Below are 24311 nucleotides of genomic sequence, written 5' to 3' on the forward strand. Positions count from 1 at the left end.
AGCCTGTGAAAGGAGATATACAGTTTGCCATTCTGTTGGGGGAAGGGGGAAAAAAAAGTCACATGAGGTACGACTCCAATAATCAAATCACAAAAAAAATGGTTACATACTGTTTGTGTCACGGCAACACACGTGTGCCCGAGCGAGGCATAAATGGTGAGTAACAGCAGCCTGGGCAGCAGCTTTGGGGGGGGGGGGGCTATGTTTAGTCCTGCAACTCAGCCTCTGGCTTGTCCGACAGACACTAAGGCAAAATTTTCCAGAGGTTCACGTGCGATCATATATACATTGTTAAATACACCATCTATCTATTTGATTCCCTATAAAAGACAAAAGAACAAAATGAGGAAAACACTACACACTAACAAGTTTGAATTATTGAGGATGACTTGTGATTCCGCTAAAAAATAAAAACAATCAATTCCTGAGATTTTACAGCTACAAATGGTGGGGGAAAAAAATCATACACAAGTCACTGTTAATTTCCAGTTGCAACTTTTATGCAGACCTTTTAAACCAGAGATGACCTTAGAATGCAACACCCCAAAAGTATCATTAGGATTCCATACAAGTCTAAAAATATATAGAAAATAGTAGAAGGAAACTGAGATGACGCCTGTTTTTGGAAACAGCTTGTTTTTCTTGAGGAAGGAAATTATTCATAAAAGGGGAAAACAAGGTTGATGGTGTCTTAAGGCTAGTGGGGGTGGGAGGGGAGGGGCAGGAGATGAGGGGGGCTGCAGTAGTGATGACCGAACAGCAGAGTCGCGTTCTTCTCAGGGAAGCTGGCGCTAATCCGACACGACATGCTGAACTCGTTTCTACTTTCATTCCCTACGGTTTTGTGCAACACTCCCTCATCATCTTAGTCACCGGATTCTCTACCTTACTGGAGACCAAAAAAAAAATAATCATCTTGCATTTTCTCTCTGTCCTATCAATCCAGATACAACACCAAGAGACTACTACAAGAGCTACCCGATGGTAGTCGATTACACCCACCGCCAGTCTCCTCCTACTTTCCAGCCGATCAACTTCCACCCAAAGGAAAAGCCTTTCCTCCCGCCGCCGGACCTCCACGCACCGCTGGCCATCACCATCAACGCCTCCCAAATCCCGAAACCCAAGATATCCAAAACCAACACCCACCCGCTCACGTCGGGCTCGGCTTTCAAAGTCTGGGACCCCAGCAAGAGCCACGTCCAGCGCCCGGCCGCGTCACATATGGTCCTCCAAGGCCCGCAGCACCACCACACCATCCAGCAGCAGCAGCAGCATCACCAAACGCTGCACCATCAACCCAACAGCCGGCGTCAAGCCTACTCCAACAAACGTCAGTTCAGCATCGAGACGCTGCCGGAGCTTTTCTCCCAACCGCTGGGTTACGGCCATTCGCCGCACATGCACCCCAAGCACAAGGGACTTCCTACTAACAGCAAGACAGAGGTCACCGTTTGAACATGAAGACATCCCAAAAAAAAAAAAAAAAGATGGGCTCTGATATCTTTTATATCCATGGCCTAACTGAACTGCAGGAAAAGGCAGGCAAATATCGTGTATGATAAGATTTTTTTTTTTTACTGCCTTTTCATTATCATTACTGATAATAAGAACATGGCCGTGCTTTCCAGACGAACCGAGAAGGTGATGTAAATAATCTCTCAGTGTGTTGGCATAGCAGCTCGACTCAATTGCACGCACTGGCAAGAATTCCCAAATGAAGTTCCTATTTACCCCCGCACGCACCAGCGCTACCCATTTGAGTCCTATCGGGGTCTTCTCGGGCAGTGTTTTGGCCCCAAGACTGTAGCTTCCCATCAGCAGAGACAATGCCATCAAGTTGTCAGTTCCCACCACCCTCCAGCCCAAGGGAGGGTGAGAGATCAGCCTGGCAATTCATAGCAGAGAAGGGGGACTGAGGGTTATTTTGCCTTATTCCAGGGGCGAATAAAAGAATGAGAACCACAACAGTGGCGCAAAGTACACACTTGTCAAAAATTACAGAGGTTCGCCAGGAGCGTTAAAGCATCCACCCGCCCCCAGAGCAGGCACAAATGCATAATATTCCTCTCTCATCCCCGGAAAGTGCACATGAATAAGAAAGCTCAGTTGTGTAAGATTCTAATTCCAGTTAAACTCCCTTGTGTTCCCTCGAGTGGTAAACATAGTTCAAAATGTTCCACAATAGAAAAAAGATTGCAACCATCAAGGTAATTCATACCCCCATTTCATCAAAAGAGTTCATATTTTCACACCAGCATGATGATTTTACTGGTTGCTGTAAAATATGCCTGCTTGAATCAAAAACGATTGCATGCAATATGGATTGAAATTATTTAATCGCTAATATAGACCATGCTAGATGTATAACAGGATACTATGGCCAATAATAATAATAATAAAGATGCAGAATTGCGCTGGGAAAAAAAGTAAAAAAAAATTTGGTTGGGTTATGCAACAAAATATTTTGCTAATATGAAAATGGTCTTTTCTGCATTTGCAAAAAAAAAAAGAGTTTACAGAGCTAACTGTGCCTTGTACTCCCCCCAACTTAAAGATAGAAAATTCATTTGGAGCAAACAAATGCCAGTAATTTATATTAGAAAGTTGCTCCAACTTAAAATTATTTCATCCCCCTAAAATAGTTTTTTTTCAATCATTTGCAGTATAACGAAACAACAAGCACACCCGTCACATTGTGGGTTGTGATTTCTTTCCACTTTCATAGAATTCAAAGGAGGCAGTAAAAAAAAAAAAAACATCCAATTGACTTTTGCACTATAATCAATTCTGATATATGTGGCGCAACCCACAATGTATAACCTTCAATTTATCACCTACCCTGAGGTAGTGTACTGTTTAAATAACATCATGAATATAAACAACGCGCACCTTTGCAGAGCCACGTAATTGTGTTTAGGGGGCAACAAACACTTTTTGCGAGGCCTCTTCATCAACGCTAATGATAAAATCACGCGTACTTTCCTAGCATGAAGGCAGCAGACTACTTTGGAGCTGCACGACTCTTTTAACCAAAGCTGTCCTAATCCTCCTTGCTTCACAGTCCCCCACTGAACTGCACACAACAGGCTGACTGAATTGAATTCCCCTTCATTTATTTTCCATCAGGACACTCGCTCTGGCGCAGAGCATCTCGTACGCCCGGCCGGCGCATGCTAGTACCTGGGACCTAATGGAACTGGATCATTTAGCAGGGTCACACACAATTTAGCGCCTGTTCTCTCTATGCTGCCTTGCAGCCTTGGAGAAATGACCATCTTGACCTTCTAACAGCAGTCACCTGCACCTAGCTCACCGCTCTCCACAGTCGGTCCCTCTCAAGAGTTTAGACGGGAAGTAAATTTACTAACATGGAACTGAGGGGGTAAAAAATTATATACATATATATAAATTTATTTATTATTCATAATTATTTTATTAATTATTAATTATTATTTTTTAGAATTAATCTATCTAAATTATCTAATTCATTTAATTTAATTATTAATTAATTATTATTTTCTAGAATGGTAACAAGGAATTTTTTCTTTGAATATTTATTTAATGTCATTCTAAAAAAAAAAAAAAAAAAAATTCATTCCAATTGACCAAACTAACCAAGCATTTCTAGCCTGTACTGCAATCAGTCCAATTTACATCTCGGTATTAAGGAGCCACGAATGTACACAAATAAGAGGGTTGAGAAGCATGGATAAAAAAAAATAACACGAGAGAATAAATCAGCAATATAATTGCCCTACTTGTGCAGCAGTGATGGCTTCTTGAGCATACCGCTGTCTGGAACCTGTTCAGGGCAAGCTGCTGGAGTGCTACTGGCATGCTTTTGTAATAAGGGATCAAGAGAATGGGGATCATGAACACAAAAGCGTCAATTGGATGTGCATCAAAGTCGTTTGCGCTTATGCTCTTGCCAGCCACGCACAATAAGTAACGCACTATGCTGCAGGTTCCTCTCCCGTTGCTCTTTTAGTGGGTCACTTAAGATTCTGTTGGAGGTCTATCCTGACCCGCTCGGAATAGCAAACAAGCAATATATGATCGGAGGCCATGGGTGGATTTCTGTCCAGCTTTGACATGTTCTTTCACTTTATTCAAAAGGTTGTCGCTACACACTCTTGAGCATGTTTCTATCAAGGTGAACTTGGAATCAGCGCCTACCTTCCGCTCTGTGTTTACTGCAAAGAATTTGAATCAAAGCACCAGGGAGACTTTTTCTGGTGTGAGATGGCAAGAATTGCAGATTAAGACTTTTTTTTTGTGCTCTTGGGGAGAAGAAACTCAACATGAGGACAAAAGATTTTCAACTTGGATCCAAGAAGCAGTGCAGCATGTTTTTTTTTTTCTTCTTCAATATTGGATGGACCGTTATATAAAGGCCCGTAATGGACAGAGACAATGTAAATACTTGCACAAGAGAGGTGCAGTACTAATGATATCTTCGTGTATTGTCCACAGCGTTGTGGACCGAAAGCCTTGAAAAGGGAGAAAAATGACCTAGCACCTAACTGATGCATCCGAAAATGTGTGGAAGGCTGAAACCATCAGCTTGGATCATCATCAGCTTAGTGTGTGATTTCTCTCAATAAATGACTCAAGTCCGGCGATGCTGACTCAGCTAACTGACTATTTGTAAATGTCTCGACAAGAAACAAATGCAAGTATTCTACCGCGGGTTTTCCATGAATGCGACCTGGTAGACATACTTGGGCTCCCTAGCAATATATAGATGTAGGGTTCAATTCTTTTTTTTTGATTTTCTGTCTGTTTTTGTTGATTGGTAGGTTTGATTGGTTTTGTATTGTGCTTTTTCAAGAATTGAAACAATAACAAAAAAGTATATATATATAAATGTTCATCTGACCAATGAAAGTTAGAAGTGCTTCCAGATTTTAGATTCATGGCTGCACGTTCTTCACCCCCCCCCCCCTTTACCGGAGGATGTCATATGTCTGAAGCTTGTGATCTTTTAACATTGTATGGTCCACACGCCCTCATGTAATTAATGTGAGAACATATTGCATTGTATCAAAGTGCTTTGCCAACACGTTAGTTGAAAGGTGGGAGGAAGATGCAGATTTGTATTTGCAAAAAAAAAAAAATAATAATTACCATAAAATCATGCATTATTACATGATAAATTGTACCAGGCAGCAATAGGTTGCCTTTGATTGCTATGTACGTACTAACTGTGTATAAACAGTCTGTATGCTGTACCACTTTGTGAAATGTGTCGAGTACTCAGCTTACAGTATATAAGGGCTTTTTATAGATATTAAAGCAGACTGGGTAATCTGATGTCACTCACTGTAACTCAAGTCAAATTTCTTTGGAGGGTTTTTTGTTTTGTTTTTTAAAAAGGGATAAAGGGATATTAAATGAATTTTCATGCATACAAACTATTAAAACAAAATGGCGTCGGCCTATGTGTCCTGTTTGAATAAATCTTTGTGAAATATAGCTGTCATCTTGTGTTGCTCTTTATTTTTGCGATAATATCGATTTCATGGCGTCTTGTACAGGAAGAGATGGAGACGCTGATGTAATTTTGTTTTTTCATCCTTGCTGCTCTCTCTTTATGTGTAGCCTTAGGTATTGCGCCACAAAAGAGGCACGCTGCTTCTTGATTTGTTCTGACGTTTTCTACTGCTTGAGTGTGTTGGGTCATCAACATGGAGAACATCATAAAATGCGCAGAGACAACAGTTTTGTTTGTTTGAATTAGAAATGAAGTGAACTATTTTTGCAGACTCTCAATTTATATTGCATCAATACTAATTAAAACTGTTGTGAAGGTAATGATTGGAGTTGGACAAGGTCTGTGCTTTGCTCGATTTATTGTAGTTAGTAAAATATCTTTATTATTGTGGTTAAAGTTTGGACTGGCACTGCAAAATCCAGAAAACTACAAAAGTGTAAGCTATTCGTTGACGAGTGCATGACCTTTGTGTACCATCCAGCTGTTATGAGTTCATCTACGTCCCTCAACGGCTTGTCCTAAATTCATGCCACTGGGCTCAAAGCCAAAAAGCATCAAATCATAAATTATGGATCAATCTTTCTTGGTCTATCCGATGGCCAGATTGAACAACCCGAGAGTTCTTTTTCCGATTCTACGGCATTTATTCAGTTCGACTAATGCGGCGTGTCAGCTAAAATATTGCTCTCAGCAAAACTGTAGATGAAAAAGAAAATATATACATAAATATCCTTTCATTAATTATTCAAAACAGCATATGATGCTCAATAGGAACTTCACAACATGTTTGATTTGCGTCTGAGCTAATTAGCAGGTGACGCATTATGAAACAGAATTGCTCACATTCTTGTTTATGTTTTTATCATCTCTGCAGAATTCTTAAGTACCAGGTGAACATCTAGCCAGAACCCGAAGTGCTTAAACCGTTCATTTTTGTTTCATCACAATGTTCTCAAGCCAGTGAGCAGCAGACGCTAGAAGATGCCTAATTTCCATTGTACGCGGACACAAAAATACATCTGTGCCAACTAGGCCAGTATGTCCCGCCAAAACAATTCCTCACTGTGCAACCCAAAAATAAAAAAAGGGAGAAATGGCATTTTACCAGCTCACCTTTATGCATCCTTCCAAAGGATGGATTTTAACTGGCACCTGACAGAGCCAGATAAGACAGGAGCTGCCACACAAAGCCATTGACAACAAACGACAGCCAGAAAAGGGAAAAACATAAAGTCAGGAGGAGGAGGAGGACACAAGAGGGGGAGAAGGTAAGGGGGTGTATCAACCCTCTGAAGAAACAGTCAAAATGAGAATAATGGCATGAATGAGACTGTCCCAGATAATACAGAAAGAATAAAAGCAAGACAAAAGACATGAGAGAAAAGGGGGATGACATTTCCTGCCGCATAGGGACGGGAAGATGAGAGACGTGCACAACCAACAGAAAGCGACAGAAAGAGCCAAAGAGGCGAGAAGAACCAAAGGGCATATGCAAGTGTGCTGCTGCTGCACAACCAGATTGAAGGTTAATCCACTTTGTCCTGTTGCTGATGAAAAGTTGACATAAGCAAACAACGAGCGTTCAATGTCAAGCAAGCAGCAATTAGCTCTCCGTACTTCTCGCAGTTTGCCCAACCCACGTATAGATTTATAATTTGTTTTTAACCACATTGACTTAAAAGTAAATTATAATTCAGAACTGTAGGAGGGGGGGCCTTGGAGCAACAAAATGCAATTATTCCTGTTTTTATAAGAGTTACCGCCTCATAAAAAGATCAGAGGCACTGTGATGTGGGCAGGGAATTTTAATCATCACCACAACTATGCGACATCCAGCACAGAAGAAGTCGGCCAACTTGTTCGTGAAAGGAGACTGACTACTTGCTTCCTTTGACAATATTTGCACACGTCATCACACTGATGTTTTATTCCCTCTTGTATTCATTAGTATTTTGCCAAAACCAAACCAAAAGGTGTCTTTGATTTCTTGCTTTTAGTCTTCAATCGATAGCCACTCTTGCTTCAGAGCACACGTGAGGACATGAGCAGATGGGCAACACACACTTGTAAGATATGGACAAAAAAAAAAAAAAAAATGGAATGCTGGGATTGAGTCGAGATGTGTGAGAAGAACTGCAGTTCATAAAGGGCGGACAGTGAGTTGAAAGGAGGGACGGTGTGAAAATGATGAGGAGAGAGCTGAAAGTACTTTTAGATGGATGTCACTTGTCAATCGGCACCATTCGCCACGTCATAAACTCTATTAAAGTGCAATCTATATCAAGATTAAACTCCATTCGTCCTTTCCTAAGGCTACAACAACAAAATGGCCAAATGCATTCTCATCAGCACCACTTTTTTTTGTTTTTAATCCATCTCAGGGGACGGCCATTTTGCCATTTGCTGTCGACTGAAAATGACATCACTGTTGCTAGATCTCAGGTCAACCAATCGCGGCTTCGCTTGAGAAAACTGGTTAGCCGTGATTGGTTGTGACCTAGCAACTGTGATGTCATTTTCAGGCGACAGCAAGTGGCAAAATGGCCGCCCGCTGAGATGGATAAAAACAGATTAATTCCACCAGTTTACTTCATATTCCACATATGAAAAATTAATCGGAAGACCTTGTTTTGATTAGTTACTCCATAAAATTACAAAGAAAATTTCAGGGTTGACTTTCCCTTTAATAAAAAAGACAATTTAGCATTCTGTGGAAATCAAAACTCTCGCTCCCGAACAACAAAGACGTTAAAGAGAAAAAAACAACAAGCAAAAAAAAAAAACAAGATACAAGCGGTCCTGATTACTTCATAAAAGGAAGACAAGGCCTAAATCAATAGCTGCGTTTAAAGCGGAGTGATCAGCAGTGGAGCGCCGGTCAACTGACAGCACATAAAGCTGATGGATCGGTTTAGCCAAGACGTACTGCGCAAAATTAATTAAACCTACAGAAATCCATGATTATTGGACACGTCTATAATTAGTGGGTGTATGCGTGTGCTTTTTTTAAAATGAATTCTTTGGAACCAAAGCCAGTAAGTTCTCTAGTAAATCAGTCACTCTGCAGGTATAAGGCCTTTCGTTTTGTACTGCTGGGCAGTCACCTAGAATGACCTCAAGCCCAAGTCTATCAATCAGTTGGGAGCGTTTCCACTATACACACTGTGCTAGCGTTTTGCTGACCGTGCACATCCTTTCTTGGTCTACTACTTGCGGTTTATTTTATGGCCTTGAGACAAGATTCTCAAAGTGCGGTACAACTCCTTAAGCAAAGTTGTGTTTAACTTTTAGGTTTATTCGCGCTAGATTTTAGAAAAATGTTTTGATTCAACTTGTATTTAGGTACAATTTTAGGAAAAAAGATATGATTTTTATATATATTTAAGTGCAGTGTTAAAGTTCAAACTGTGCATCATGTTATAGAGTTAAATATTGTATATTTTTTAGCAACAATGTTTTTAATGTACACTTTTTAAAGTCAGTCATGATGTTTGGGATTTAAGTAATTTTTTGGCTCATGGTGTGCGAGGTTTGAGAACCACTGGCCTAAGGAAATAAAGATATTTGCTGCATTTTAACTAAAATAAATAAATAACAAGAGTGCATGCGGGAGTTTAGCCTGATAACATAATTAATCATCATTTTCAGAAAACAGGAACAACAGAGTCACATTGTAATTGCAAGGGATTAACACCACAGGGTTAAGTCCTGAAGCTGCAGAATATCAATTCCACCAAGTTAAACCTCCATCAGAGTATCTGACAGCTGCCGGATCTGCAAATGTTCCAGTCTATTAGCGCCAATTATTTGTTTTCATACCACTGATTGGAGCCGCCTGAGCAATTCTTCATACTTAAATGCAATCATTCTAATGAAGCTGCACTGAAGATGATCATCCATCAACTTTAGGGGGGGCTACAAACATACAAAGATATTATGCTGACTGTTTGTGTCGTTTTGCACCCTGCCTCCCTGAAATGCAAAATATTTTTGCACTGGTTTAATGGTCCATGAAATCTTCCCAGTTGAAAGTGAAAAGCAGCCATGGAGCATTATCTTCCACAAGCTATTGTATTACTAACCCTGAGCTAGTGCCATCTAGCGGTGAAAGTGGGGTATGGCAAACAAACGATTCTGCTGTTATAGAGGGGACAAACGCTTCCAGGTTTATTCTAATTTTAGTGCATCACGTTCAGAATCTAAACAGCCTCTACACCAGCGAGGCCGAAACCGCCTTAATGTGGTTCCTATGAGCTTCATTAAAAAACATGACACGCAAGCATCTTTGGCTGCAAAAGGCCATTTACGGTCAGTAATCAGCTGCCACCCAATTGCAGTGATGCGATGGCCACTTAACACTAAAAGATGTGGCAGTTTTCCACCGTCTTATGCAATTTTTTGCAAACTCACCCCAATGTTTCCTTTTCACCTCACCGGACCCTCAACCTGCTTTGCTCACTGCTTGCGGGGCCCTAAGGCAGAACACAGCACAACAGTTCTGCTACTACAGTGCACACTAATGAGGGATAACGTTGGCATGCAGAGCCGATTCACGAGGTAGAGGGAACTAGTGATTTCATTCGGAATATGTGCCCTGGGCGGTTTGTGTAAAAAAAAAAACAAATGGCAATGCTGCAACTATGACTGTCGTATGCCTTGTATGGGGCCTCTCGTACATTCTGTTTATTTTTAATCAAATAAGCAATTTCTGTTTTTAAAACATACAGAATTATGACTCCATATTAAATACAGACATTATTAACTGCTTTTATACTATGAGTTGGATCTGCGAAGTGGCTTTACGCAACAAAGTAGGTATTTTCTTAGCTGCCTAGTTCCAGAAATGTCACTCGGCAAGAAGACTGGATTAACGATGCAACTGGTTTGCATAAAAACGGCACTGAGACAGAATCGGCTGGCTGATAATAAACGTCAAGACAAAAGGTAAGCAGGGCTGCAATATTAGCAGGGATGAGCGTTAGCTAACAGTGTTAATCCTTGATAGCATTAGCATGGGGCAGAAGTCCCATATTGTGTAAGCCGACTGAAACGGTAATTATGTATCATTTGTGTATTTTTACCAAAAAAACCATTACAATTGTGAGAAGATGGCAATACTGCAAAATCAACTCCGAATAAATTCAACCTAAAGCTTGCCTGCTGATCTTCAACTGATCATCCTGCTTCAAAATAGAAGTGTGAGACTCTACAAACACACAAATACCCTCTTAGGCATGCACACATAAATACGCACAGGCAGGCTGATAAACACATGCACCCTCACCAGCAGCGTCCAGATGGGCCGAGCCAAGGGCACTCTAGCAAGGAAGGGTGAATGCCGAGTGATGCGGCAGAAGGTCTCGAGGACAGTTCACATTTCTCCCCGTATTTATGCAGCTATGTATTTAATATGCAAGGTCATGGCAGTGGCTTGACAGAGATAAGGAGCTCACCGCAGCTGTTGACAGAAGTGATTCCAAATGGGTGACCCGGCCAGGTGGTTGGCTGTCCCCAGCAGGTTGGCGGAGATGCTTAGACAGGAGTCGGACTCCGCGAAGAAGTCGTAACAGAGACAAAATAAAGACTTTGTCTCTCATGTTAAAACTACAAAGCGTGACGGAAAATAAACAAAAAAGGAAATGAAAACATGCCCGACTGAATTGATGTAAGAGGGGAAAGAAGTGAAGAGCAGGATTAGTCAGATAGAGGCAATGATAAATATCGGGTTTTGCTAAAAGCTGCTGCAAATACTTGAATCATTTCAAGTGACAGGGTAACCTTCAAAAACGGGACATGAAATCCTTAATTATGCATATCAAATGCTAATTGAAGCATCAAGTCCTCATGATGCAGTTCACTGCAAGGGAGACAGGAGAGCCAATGAAAAAAAACATTTGCAAGCCCTTCACCTTGAAAGAACTTTCAATCTGTAAATTAGAATAGATTTCATCTCCACAGCTAAAGCAACTTATCTTTGTGAATTTGTTCTTCCACTAGAGAGGTGGCAGAAATAAAAGTGGAATATGACCAAAGTAACTGAAATAGAAAATATTAGAACGGTCTGTCTGTACAGTATGAGTAACTCAATAATATGTAAATCACAAATTTGCCCAAAAGTGAAACAGCACAATGCACAACACAGGAAAACCCGGATGTATCTTCAATAAAATGAGATTTATAGAGCAGGCACGGTGGTGCGTGACCTGTGACCTAATGATTCCTTTTAAATCACAGACAATGGAGCGAAACTCCATTTAGTATTTAAACGCATTTGAACTACAAAACAAGTACAACACTGCCTCTTAGTGGTTAGTCGAAGAACTGCAGGAATATTTTATCATTACCGGATCTTCCTTTTGACGTATTTAAGGCACTCAAATGAAATTTATATCTCAATAACACAATATCAATTTAATTTTTACCAGTACAAAGTATAATTTGTATTTTAGGCTGTCGGATTGTTGTTAAAGCAGCTATCAAAGCCCAATGTAATGCTACAGTGATCGTACCAAGGTTCCTTATCACCATAACTCCACTAGAGGGCAGCAAAACACTACTATTGTCAAACAAAACCCTCAATTCAATCAATAAATATGTTCACGGAGGAGCACAGCTTCAATAGAGTTTTGCCAAAACAACACAAGGATTCGCCAAGTATAGATAATGGCTTTATGAGTAAGTCATGTAACAAAAACAATCACAAACAATAGCAACAATACGCATTAATGTAGGAGGGATGTATAACTATAAATAGTGGTGGTTTATAAGGATAAGATACAATAACAAAAACAAAGAGTTGTTTATGAATACAATTCAGTGGTCAGACTATGTCAGTTACTTGGGTAGTCATTCACAATAAAATGTTTAGAAAGGATTTGCGTGACTAGGCAAAAATACGGGTCGAGGTTGCAAAATGGCTGGCACCAAGGCAAAGTGAGTTTTCAAAAGTTCTTCAAGCGGGTTAATGCTGGTTGAATCGGTCTTGTAGTCCTATTCTTTCATTCTTAACTTTGCTTCCACAATGACCTCACATTCGCCATATAACGTATAAAATTTGTTCTCTGCAAATTACGCATTCTCTCAAATTCTCTGGCGGCATCAGATAACTGGGCACTAACATTAGTCTTGCCGTTTTCCGACAGATGCGTATTAAGAAATCCACAGTTGACACTGGTCCCCAACATCTCCAAAGTTTTTACGCATCCAACAATAAAAGGTGATTAGAAATGTCAAGTTCTTCAGCAAAACAGAGGGGAATGAAGGCACAGATTTGGAGTACCAAACACGCTTGCACACACACTCTGGTGTATGACGAAAGGGTTTTGATTCCACTAACTACTGCACCACTAAAAGGTCTTCAGCGTGAGTTGTTTTTACCGGTTCCAAAACTGCAGCGGGTCCAATCATATGCTAACATCGTAAACAACAGCGTAACAAACTGAACGATAGCATCTGGTAGGAAGGCGGGTTGAATCAAACACTACAAAAGGATCTGTGATGGAAAGTTGCCTAAAGCAATATGAGATATTTCAATCGGTTGACAAAAAATATGGATAGAAGATTTCAAATTTGTGATCCTAAAACAATATATTAAAGATGTCTGAAATAATGTGCTCCATTGAAGTCAGCAGCAGGAGTCGGTCACCGTGTACTTGAGTCCAAATGGGACTATGCTAGCTTGGTGCACCAATCATTGTTTAAATCAACTCTCGTTTTGGCTATGATTAGATTATGCCAGTCTAGCTAAAGTTTTGGGAATTGCAAAGTTAACTGAATCAATCTTGTTACCTTTAAAGGCTTAATATTGTTTTGTTTTCTAAAAACATAGGGCACCAAGATCTGATTGAGCTATGCTTGTTGAAGGAGACAAAAAGAAAAAAAATCTATGAAAATTGAAATTGGTGACTCCTTGCTGACTGACTCCAAGAAAGTGAGACTATGTGCGTTGCTCCTTCAGTTTAGATGTTTCTCCCGCCGTTGATGACGTTGCCGCCAGGGGGGGCGATGTGGATGGAGTCCAGAATGGGGCGCAAAATCTGGCCAAACGGTCTGGAGATGAAAGCAGATTGGTACCCTCAAAAGAATCCTTTCACAATTATTGAAGCATACCTTAAGTGGGGTATGCGGTATTAAGGAGGGCTGTCACAATCACATGACAAAATATTTTACTTGAAAATTGAAACCTTTTTGATTTTTTTAATGTATTAAACATCTCCCTAAATTATTCATATATATATATATATATATATATATATATATATATATATATATATATATATATATATATATATATATATATATATATATTATATTGCTTGCATCACAACATTACAGATCATTGCATCATTACACAAGTCACCTTGTTTGTTCCCGACTGATCAGATGAATATACATATATAAAAAAATAGTCATCATGCATACATGTGGGTTTTTTTTGTTGTTGTTGTTTGTCTAGGCAAAGACCCCAATAGAAAGGCGATTTTAATCTCAGTGATTTTTTTGCCTGATTAAGTCATATAAAATATAAAGTTTAGACTAATTAAAGTGGACAAGCATGGTTAAACTCACGTAGAGAGGACTTCGGACGGGAGGTCGGTGATGTAAGAGGGGATGGGCGTGCCCGTTAGGAACTGAGCAACCTCGTTAGTGAACGTGTTGCAATTGTGCTCAAACAGTCGATACCTGTCACCTCTGAAAAAAACAAGAGTGGATGCTTCAGACAACTGCGATTGGTCATTCCCAATTATTATGTTTATGTAAGTTCATTGAAATAAATGGTGTGAATAAGTTGTAAAAGCACCTGTAAGTGCTTTCTCCCAAAGACGAGAGATATTCCATGAAGATCTCCTCTGAAACTTCGGTCTCACCGAGTTCCACAACTGTGTCTGGAGGTCCCAGCATTGTTCCACCCTGGAAAACGCACCACCTTATTACTGGGCCATTCTGAGTTGTAAAAAAAAACACTACTACGTGTGTCTTTTTTTTTTTTTTTTTTTTTTTAAACTTAATTTGAAACAGGATATAATAGTTTCTGAGCGCGATCTGAGATACACAATCGAAACCTGCAACAATCCTGATCAGTTGATTTAGATGTGTTGCAGTAGAGACACATGGAAAAGGCAGGATAAATAAATTAAATGATATAAGTAGGAAATATTGTAAAACAGTAACCTGTGAAATAAACTTACAGGTGGACAGCTGGAAATTCCTTCACCTCCAAAAAAGAACTCATCCCCATATGCCACTATGGCTGTGTGCCTAGAGAAGAATAACACAGTGTTGCAGTTATATTCTAGAATGGACTGGAATAATTATGCATGGGTTTTATAACTTCCTAGTACACACCACAGCACCAATCAGAAGACTGTTAAAAAAAATTATATAATCTGCTTTGGGCCCCAATACTATACTAGCAGTCAAGCAAACTTGAAATGACTAAGCGATTTAACTCTTAGCAATGCCAATTCATAAAACTTGATTTCATACCATATTCCATCCAGTTGTTTTCCTGTTAAATAGAAAGAAAAATGCGTTAGAAAGTGAAGGTGGTTAATAAATAATTACAATATCAAATCAAAATTAAGCATTTTTAGCATTTTTTGCATTTAACAATCAAATGTCAACAGGAACATACATGAAATTGGCATATTGTTTACACACACACCTTTAAACGGTGTTAACTGTATTTTAAAAACAAACAAACAAAAAAACAAACATTGTTTGGTAGAAGCTGAAAGCCGACGGCGTGATGCTAGTGAAGCCGGGGTAAACGTCTCATTCGATGTACTCACCCAGCATGATAGGACTGAGGTTGCGTGCCATACCTCTTGACAGATCGTAAACATATAACTGTACATTGTATCTTGTACAATTATTCTCCATCGTGAAACCTTCTAGAAAAGGTATTTGGTGTCAGCTGTCTACGATTGAAATCTTTCGAGTCACCGCTGAATGGGAGGGCCTTTGAATATGACGTCATTAAGTAAAACAAGCACTTCCGATTTTACACCTTTCAAAATAAAGGTTTGAACAGGAAGTGGCCACAAACATTTTGAAAATCAACACATTTTTTTTGTATATGTTCACGGCAAAAATACATGAAAATTTTAGTACACACTGTTAATTTTCGGCCTATTTGTCGCAGATTTCCATTGCAACACTGAATTCCTGTTATAAAAATCAGAACATAACATTTAATTTGTTAACTTTTGTTTTACAGAAATTGACAACCTGTGAAACCACTGGGGGGCGCTGTCTCCTTATATTTAGTTGGCGTGGAATTCAACGCAAAGGGTTAATTTGCAAATGACGCCAAGTTTCGAGGTTTATAATTGGGGGAAAAATAAGACGAAGCGTCGTCTGTGAGCTCACAAGCTCCGCCAACACATTTGTACCAAAATAGCTTGGCGACGGCTGAGCCACTGACATCACTGCAGAAATGGCTGCCACCGGAGTGCTTCCCTTTATACGAGGGGTGGACCTCAGTGGGAACGACTTTAAAGTAAGAATTTCATACCTAATTCACCAATTTCTTATGCTTGTCTGTGTTTTTATTAAACTGACAAAATTTGAGCCAGGTGAACGGAACCACAAAGGATTAAAGAACAAAACACTAGTAGCTTAGCTTCATGCTAGCTGGGCGTTAGCCAGTTATCAGATATTTGTCATGAGACAGTACAGTCAAACATTTGTGTCGCAAATAAATATAAAATGCGACTCCTCTCTGATAAATCCTACTAATTTTAACATTTTACGATGGAGATTATAACTGAATTCACACCTAAATTCAGCAACCCATTCGCTAACAAGTGGGCAAACTTGGTTAACGGATATAAAACGAACGATCAACAAAGAATAAAATGGTTTATTCAAGTTAGGGAATTTTTTGATTGTATTTGGTAGTCTGACAGTATTGACAGCTGCCTTGAGACGTATGTTATTTATTCATCCGTTAATAAATTTGTAACAACAATAACTCTTTACTGCGGCTAACTTCCATTACACTTTTGACAATAACAGTATCAATCCAATGTACAGTACTTAAACATTTTTAAATCCAGTAATGCTATATTTAATTTTAACACATTTTGTGTTGGTCTTTAACATCCAGTAAATTGGAGCTTTTAAGAATTTAGAGCAAATGTACTCAACTGTTGCTATGTAAACAAACATCATATTAAGGCTGTAGTAAATGTTTGATCTTCTGTCTTTTGGACCCTTAGGGAGGATATTTCCCCGAGCATGTTAAATGCATGAGTAGTCTGCGATGGCTCAAATTGAACAGGACTGGTCTGTGTTACCTCCCAGAGGAGCTCTCGTCTCTGCAGAAGTTGGTGAGAACATCGCTTCTTGTGTGGCGCCTGTTTATTGCATATTGGATGATCTTAGCACTGGTATTTTCCATCTGAAATAAAAATATTTGTGCAATAAAATGTTTTCTAGTCGGACACGAGCATGCAGTCAATCATAATGTGTCACGTATTATTGCGTAAGAGTGTTGTAACAAGTGTTGCTTCAAACACACTTGTTTGGAAATGAATTTGGGGTGATTAAGAAAAGATTGCATCAGTAGACTTCTTTGAGGAAATTTAATCTATTTCTGTTTAGATGCCTCATATCTCTGATGGGATTAGTGTGGCCACTAAACTTAATTTGTTTGATTATTTACGGTAAATGAGATTATCTTGAGCGTGTGTGTGTTTTTTTTTTTTTTTTTTTTTAGTCTTGAAATTATTGAATCACTACTTACCTTTGTGTTTCTTGTTCTATTCCTCAGGAGCATATCTCAGTGAGCCACAACAGTTTGACCACCTTACACGGGGAGCTCTCCAGTTTGCCAAACTTGAGGGTAATTAACATGTACACAATTCAAATATGCTGCCAGAAACATTGAGATGAAACCAAATCTGTTGTGGGACACTGGAAACAATTTTGTGTAATTGTAATGATCTGTTCCATGTACCAAAAAAAAAAAAAAGAAAACCATAGCCTCTTCCCACAGTCTGAATCTGCTGACTCGGCTCCGTACTGTACATGCAGTTCCTCTTTTATCACAAATGTTAACATGACTTGGTCAAACTAATTTAATGTACAATAACGGCATTTTCCTTTCTGTGCAGGCTGTGGTTGCCCGTGCCAACAACCTAAAAAACTCTGGAGTCCCAGATGACATCTTTCAACTTGATGACCTCTCAGTGCTGGTATACAATTTTAGTTTAGCTTTACCAGTGCAGCAGAACATAACTAAATTTCAACTAACTCGTAGGACTTGAGCTACAACCAGCTGACAGAGGTCCCCAGAGACCTTGAGAACAGCAGGAACATGCTCGTCCTCAACCTGAGCCACAACGGCATCGACGCAATCCCCAATCAGCTGTTCATCAACCTAACAGATCTGCTGTATCTGGACCTGAGCGACAACAAGCTTGACAGTTTACCACCTCAAATGAGACGTCTGGTTCATTTACAGACTCTCATCCTTAACAACAACCCGCTCATGCATGCACAGTTGCGGTAAGAAGGCGCATTTATTATCTAAAAAAAACGGCCTGTTGATCTGGATTATTTTTGCTCCTTCTGTGTGAGCAGCCAGCTGCCTGCCATGGTGGCATTGCAAACGCTCCACTTGAGGAACACCCAAAGAACACAGAGTAATATGCCCACAAGCCTGGAGGGTCTGTTGAATCTAGCAGGTAACACAGTCTATTTTTTTTTTTCTTCAATGGTCATTTAAAATTGATTGACAGCTGGATGAGTGCAGCAACATGTTTGAGTTGTTCTCAACTCCCTCTTTTCCTCCTTACAGATGTTGACCTGTCTTGCAATGACCTGACTCGGGTGCCCGAGTGCCTCTACTCACTGGGCAGTTTGAAAAGACTCAATTTAAGTAGTAATCAGATTACAGAACTGTCACTCTGCATCGACCAGTGGACCCAACTCGAAACGCTGAACCTTAGCCGCAACATGCTCACCTCATTGCCTGTAAGGATTTCTGGGGTTTGCTTACTTCACGTAATCAACGAACATAAATAACTCAAAACTCTATTTTTCATCCAGTCGGCCATCTGTAAGCTTTCCAAATTAAAAAAGCTGTACTTAAACTCCAACAAACTGGACTTTGATGGAGTTCCGCCTGGTATGGGGAAATTATCCAATCTCACAGAGTTCATGGCGGCTAACAACAACCTTGAACTCATCCCCGAGGGACTTTGTCGGTGAGTTCATACAGCGGATAGGATCACACTACATATATTACCCTTTTTATTTTATTTTTTTGTCGTCATGCAGTTGTGGCAAGCTGAAGAAGCTCGTGCTGAACAAAAACCGCCTCGTGACACTGCCAGAGGCTGTCCATTTCTTGACTGATTTAGAGGTACAAGAGGAAGCTCACAAATTTTTGAATTGTACAAACAAACAATACGTTCTTATGTTCATCTTTCTAGATGCTGGACGTGCGCGAGAACCCTTGCCTAGTGATGCCTCCGAAACCCGTCGATACAGCGAGCGAGTTCTACAACATCGACTTCTCCCTGCAGAACCAACTGCGGCTGGCTGGAGCCTCGCCTGCCATCGTGGCCGCCGCCGGAGGAGGTGAAAACTACACGACGGAACAATTTGACACGCATGCTTCCAAAAATAAATATTTACCCGTTTGAAAATTCACACGTCGTCCTGACGCATGAGTTTCGTCATGTGCGCAGGGGCCGGCTCCAAAGATCCCCTGGCGAGGAAGATGAGGCTAAGAAGAAGGAAGGACAATTCTCAGGATGATCAGGCCAAGCAGGTGCTGAAGGGCATGAGTGATGTTGCGCAAGAGAAGAAGAACCTGGAGGTGAGAAAAGCAGCTTCAAATGAAAAGTGCTTTTCAATGTGCAGAGGAAGAATGATGACCTTGTGGCCATTTTGTAGGAAAATGGAGATTTAAAATACGCAGATTTAAAGGTGCGGCGCTGGGATAAGGGTCTGGAGAAGCCTCAACTGGACTACTCAGAGTTCTTTACGGATGATGCGGGGCAGGTAATGTTCTGTCTCTGGAAACTGCGCGCTATTATTTTTCCTCATTGTGTCACAAATGCACCGTCAGCATGTCCTCTCCATTTTAGGTGCCAGGCGTGAGCGTGTGGCAAATTGAAAATTTCGTTCCCATGGAAGTGGATGAAACATTCCACGGGAAGTTTTACGAGGCCGACTGCTACATCGTCCTCAAGGTAACCTAACGCAACCAGCCATCACTTACGTGGATTCATCGACTGAGAATATTCCCTCGCTGTCTTGCTCGTAGACGTTCTTGGATGACAACGGAGCGTTGAACTGGCAGATCTTCTACTGGATCGGTCAGGAAGCCACGCTGGACAAGAAGGCCGGCTCCGCCATCCATGCTGTCAACCTCAGGAATTTCCTTGGAGCCGAGTGCAGGACAATCAGGGAAGAGATGGGAGACGAGAGCGAAGAGTTTAGCAAAGTACGTGAAAACAGTTTCTTAATATCTCTCAGAGACACGTGTCAACATTGCTGTCTCTCGTTCAAGGTGTTCAACAATGAGATATCCTACATCGAGGGAGGCACTTCCAGTGGCTTCTACACCGTGGAGGACACACATTATCCTGTCAGGTAGACGCCACTCTTAGCACAGGAAAAGCTTTAATACATTACAAACCCACCAAACATTTGTGTTTCTTCAGGCTCTACAGAGTTTACGGCAAGAAAAACATCAGACTGGAGTCGGTACCTGTGGCGGCTAGCTCGCTCGATCCACGGTGCCTCTCTTTACTCATTTGCATATTCACCATTTGGCGGCTGCGTTTGTGATACTTGAGAACAATAGTGATGTGATTTCTTCTTTCTGTTTTGGCAGCTTTGTGTTCCTGTTGGACAATGGACTGGAACTCTTTATCTGGAGGGGAGCCAATGCTACGCTTAGTGGTACCACAAAGGCCAGGTCAGGGGAGAATAATAATAGTTGGCGCAAATTTGGCCCAGGAGTTAATAGAGAGTTCAAAAAGATTTTTTTTGTTTTCTCCTTTTAGGTTATTTGCAGAGAAGATTAATAAGAATGAGCGGAAGGGGAAGGCAGAAATTACAACTCTAAGGCAGAGTCAAGAGCCTCCAAATTTCTGGGAGTTACTAGGAGGACAGCCGGAGGAGATCAAGAAACACGTTCCAGATGACTTCTCGGCTATCAGACCCAAACTTTACAAGGTGAATTTGGATTTAGGTAGCAAGCTAAGACACAAAAGTACTGAGTGGTTGTCGATGTTGTCTTTTAGGTGGGTTTGGGTCTTGGCTATCTCGAGCTTCCTCAGATTAACTACAAACTGTCTGTGGAGCACAAAGACCACAAGATTAAACTGGACACACTGCCAGAGCTCAGATTGGTATGTACCAAAACGGAATAACAACTCATGAGCCCCATAAAGTACAAATTGTACACAAATCACGTTTGCCAGTTTCCATGTGACCTACTTCCTACTTATCATCTCCTATTTTCAGCTGCAGTCACTGCTGGACACCAAGTGCGTGTACATTCTAGACTGCTGGTCTGACGTGTTCATCTGGATCGGGAGGAAGTCTCCCCGACTCGTACGAGCCGCCGCCTTAAAACTGGGTCAGGAGATCTGCTCCATGCTGCACCGGCCCAAACACGCATGCGTTACACGGAACCTAGAGGGCACCGAGTGCCAGGTTAACAATTCCTAATATTCTTTTTTTCTTGGACTTGCAAATTGTTGATCAACTCTTTCATTCTGTGTTGTTTTTTTTACTTAAAATAGTAAAACTTGTGTTTATAAACAGCAATGGTATATTGTAAACGCTCGTCTCCTTTTCACCAGGTGTTTAAATCCAAATTCAAGAACTGGGACGACGTGCTGAAGGTTGACTACACCAGAGCTGCCGAGACGGTGCAGCAGACCGATAACCTACAGGGCAAGGTCATTGATAAGACACGATAAGGCACATTTATCTTCATCGAGACGATGGCTTTACTTCACCGGGGGTTTCTTTGTTTTGTCCGCTAGGTGAAGAAAGACACAGAGCAGAAAGACCAGATGAAAGCCGACCTCACGGCGCTTTTCCTCCCCAGGCAGCCGGCCATGCCGCTCACCGAGGCAACCACGCACACACTTACTGACCAGACCACAAAGTGACGGCCTCCGCTCATGTTTTTCCCATTCTGCGTGTAGGCTGAGCAGCTGATGGAGGAGTGGAACGAGGACCTGGACGGCATGGAAGGATTCGTACTGGAAGGCAAAAAGTTTGCTCGTCTCCCAGAGGAGGAGTTTGGACACTTTTTCACTCAGGATTGCTACGTCTTCCTCTGCAGGTGTGTGTTCCTTCCACGTAGGAATTGGGATGAGGCTGTGGGGGGGAAAATGGATTGTCAGTGTGATGTTAACATAATAAAGAGTTGTGTTCAACTATCTCACCGTAGATACTGGGTGCCCGTGGAGTACGAGGACGACGAGGAGAAGAAAGAGGGCGAAGACAAGAGAAAAGAGGATGAGGAGGATAAACAGCCCGAGGAAGACTTTGAGTGTGTGGTGTACTTCTGGCAGGGTAGACAAGCCTCCAACATGGGCTGGCTCACCTTCACCTTCTCTCTGCAGAGGAAGTTTGAAAGCCTCTTCCCGGGAAAACTCAAGGTAAAACACGTCAAGCATGACGTGACAAACAAAGGAATCATCTGCTCCGGGTTGTCTTTCAGGTGGTGCGTATGACCCAGCAGCAGGAGAACCTCAAGTTCTTGTCACACTTTAAAAGGAAGTTCATCATCCACAAAGGGAAGAGGAAACAAAAAACAGATTCAGCCCAGCCGTCACTCTATCACATCCGCACCAACGGGAGTGCACTTTGTACCAGGTAACAAACAACATGTGGCATTTAGGGAACGTCTGTAAATTACATTATTCTGTTGAGTAGGGAGAAATACAGAAACTAATCATTTAGTTACTTCTCTCTATTAGAACCATCCAGATTGGAACGGACTCCAGCAATCTCAACTCGGAGTTCTGCTTCATCCTCAAAGTGGGTATTGGGTAATGTTTGAGATTTTTAACGTCTACTCACGGAATGTTCTCACTTGTGGCCACGCAGGTCCCCTTTGAGAGCACAGACAACCAGGGCATCGTTTACACTTGGGTGGGCCGAGCCGCCGATCCCGATGAGGCCAAGTTGGCCGAGGACATCATGAACAGCATGTTTGATGACACCTACAGCAAGCAGGTACCACAAGGGGAAAAATTACAGGCATTTGTTGGAAAAAAACTGCACATTGTATTTCATTTCAAAACATCAATCAATTCAAACTTACCCTAGAAAATGGATGGATGGGTGGAGTTGGGTTTTTATAAGTACGGCTATGCCCTTTTTGCTCTCCAAGGTCATCAATGAGGGGGAGGAACCTGAGAACTTCTTCTGGGTCGGCATCGGTGCACAGAAGCAGTACGACGAAGATGCCGAGTACATGAAATATGCTCGTCTCTTCAGGTGAGCGTAAAAACATTTTCAACAAAGACAGTATTTATTGTAGTTCAAAATACTGAATTAAATTGGTGGCACTTCCTCTTAGGTGTTCCAACGAGAAAGGTTATTTCTCAGTGTCCGAGAAGTGCTCCGACTTCTGCCAGGACGATTTGGCTGATGATGATATCATGTTGCTCGATAACGGCCAAGAGGTAAGAGATTAGTTAAACTGTTGTTTTGGGCTGAAGTTAAACTCAACTGTGTCACCTGCAGGTGTACATGTGGGTCGGTACTCAGACGAGCCAAGTGGAGATCAAACTGAGTCTCAAAGCCTGTCAGGTCGGTAAAGTCTTTTTTGTTTTTGCTCTTGGGCACGCTGTATTTTCGCTCACTAAACTCTTTTTGAGCAGGTGTATATCCAGCACATGCGCTCCAAAGAAACTCAGCAACCCAGAAAGCTGCGACTAGTCCGCAAGGGAAACGAGCCGCACTGCTTCACACGCTGCTTCCACGCTTGGGGGGATTTCAAAACTCCCCCCGCGTAGACACTCGCACACATCCGGCTGCCAACTTTCTCAACTGCAGGGTGTCCCAAACTTTTTCAGCTCATCAATATTACAAGATGACATCTCAATTTACGTCAAATATATCATACCAAATCAACTTAGAATACATAAAGAAATTAAAAATCCATTTGCTAATATTTACAAACCACAGGGATAAGGAATATTTGTCCAAATGGCATTCTATGGTCGTTTTCTCCTGTTATGATGATATATATAACAGCAAATCTGCACACTGCTGAGATTGTTTGGATGAGACACTCGTGCCGTAAATGCTTAGTGCCATTTTGCACAGCTCGTCTGAAGCACATGTTGTCATTGAAGACTGTTAAGACTTTAGCTCTTGGGTGGAATGTTTATTTTTTAACATACTTGATGTTACATCCATACACTGATGGTGATGCTGCACGCCTTGTTGCTTTTTGCCAGACACGCCAGTCATATCGACGCTTTGTGTGAGCCAACGTGCAGTCAGCAGAAACCCTTATTCATTCGGGCTAAAGTTGCGCAATTTTACGGGTTTAAAATCTATTGTTTGGATAATATTAATGGGAGAGAGCATATCACGTAAGTTAATTTTTTTTTCTTTTCAACATTGAAGGACAGACGAATCATGTGCCTGTCCAAGCATGATATTTACAAATCTTTCTTATCTATGAGGTTAACTGTGTGCCTGTTAAATGTTTAAGTCTCACAAGCACATACGAATGTGCCCATGCTTGTGATGCCACCTGCAGATGCTTTATTTATGTATTTTATATGACAAAAAAATAAAATCATCACATCAATAA

At 41.1% G+C, this 24311-nt stretch overlaps 3 protein-coding genes across 3 annotated transcripts in view; 2 read left to right on the top strand and 1 right to left on the bottom strand.

Annotated features, from left to right (window-relative positions):
* The window catches only part of LOC148384209 (protein shisa-8), a 36829-nt gene extending 31351 nt beyond the window's left edge, over positions 1–5478 (top strand). The window contains exon 5 of the mRNA XM_088358556.1: positions 947–5478. Coding sequence (XP_088214682.1) covers positions 947–1458 — 512 coding nt within the window. The 3' untranslated portion in view covers positions 1459–5478. The remainder of the gene's footprint in view (positions 1–946) is intronic.
* A 6674-nt stretch (positions 5479–12152) lies between these two features.
* desi1a (desumoylating isopeptidase 1a) lies at positions 12153–15478 on the bottom strand. Its single transcript, XM_088358115.1, has 6 exons — positions 15289–15478; positions 14984–15005; positions 14686–14755; positions 14298–14407; positions 14066–14188; positions 12153–13546 (listed from the first exon to the last, which is right to left on the bottom strand). Exons 1-6 carry the CDS (start codon positions 15377–15379, stop codon positions 13456–13458), a joined length of 507 nt encoding a protein of 168 aa, XP_088214241.1. The 5' UTR covers positions 15380–15478; the 3' UTR covers positions 12153–13455.
* Positions 15479–15746: 268 nt separating this feature from the next.
* On the top strand, positions 15747–24311 carry flii (FLII actin remodeling protein). The gene is made up of 31 exons (XM_088358106.1): positions 15747–15998; positions 16720–16830; positions 17274–17345; positions 17617–17697; positions 17763–18010; positions 18086–18189; positions 18303–18478; positions 18554–18711; positions 18785–18869; positions 18940–19087; positions 19198–19328; positions 19406–19513; positions 19600–19704; positions 19779–19958; positions 20025–20107; positions 20179–20253; positions 20352–20435; positions 20524–20695; positions 20764–20871; positions 20987–21178; positions 21328–21426; positions 21514–21603; positions 21679–21818; positions 21927–22137; positions 22200–22354; positions 22459–22519; positions 22589–22717; positions 22875–22981; positions 23064–23169; positions 23231–23296; positions 23368–24311. The coding sequence occupies exons 1-31, from the start codon at positions 15936–15938 to the stop codon at positions 23500–23502; spliced, it is 3783 nt and encodes a 1260-aa protein (XP_088214232.1). The 5' UTR covers positions 15747–15935; the 3' UTR covers positions 23503–24311.

The sequence above is a fragment of the Syngnathus floridae genome, chromosome 17 (genome assembly GCF_059516105.1).
Source record: "Syngnathus floridae isolate MCC-2025c chromosome 17, RoL_Sflo_1.0, whole genome shotgun sequence".
NCBI classification, from domain to species: Eukaryota; Metazoa; Chordata; class Actinopteri; order Syngnathiformes; family Syngnathidae; genus Syngnathus; species Syngnathus floridae.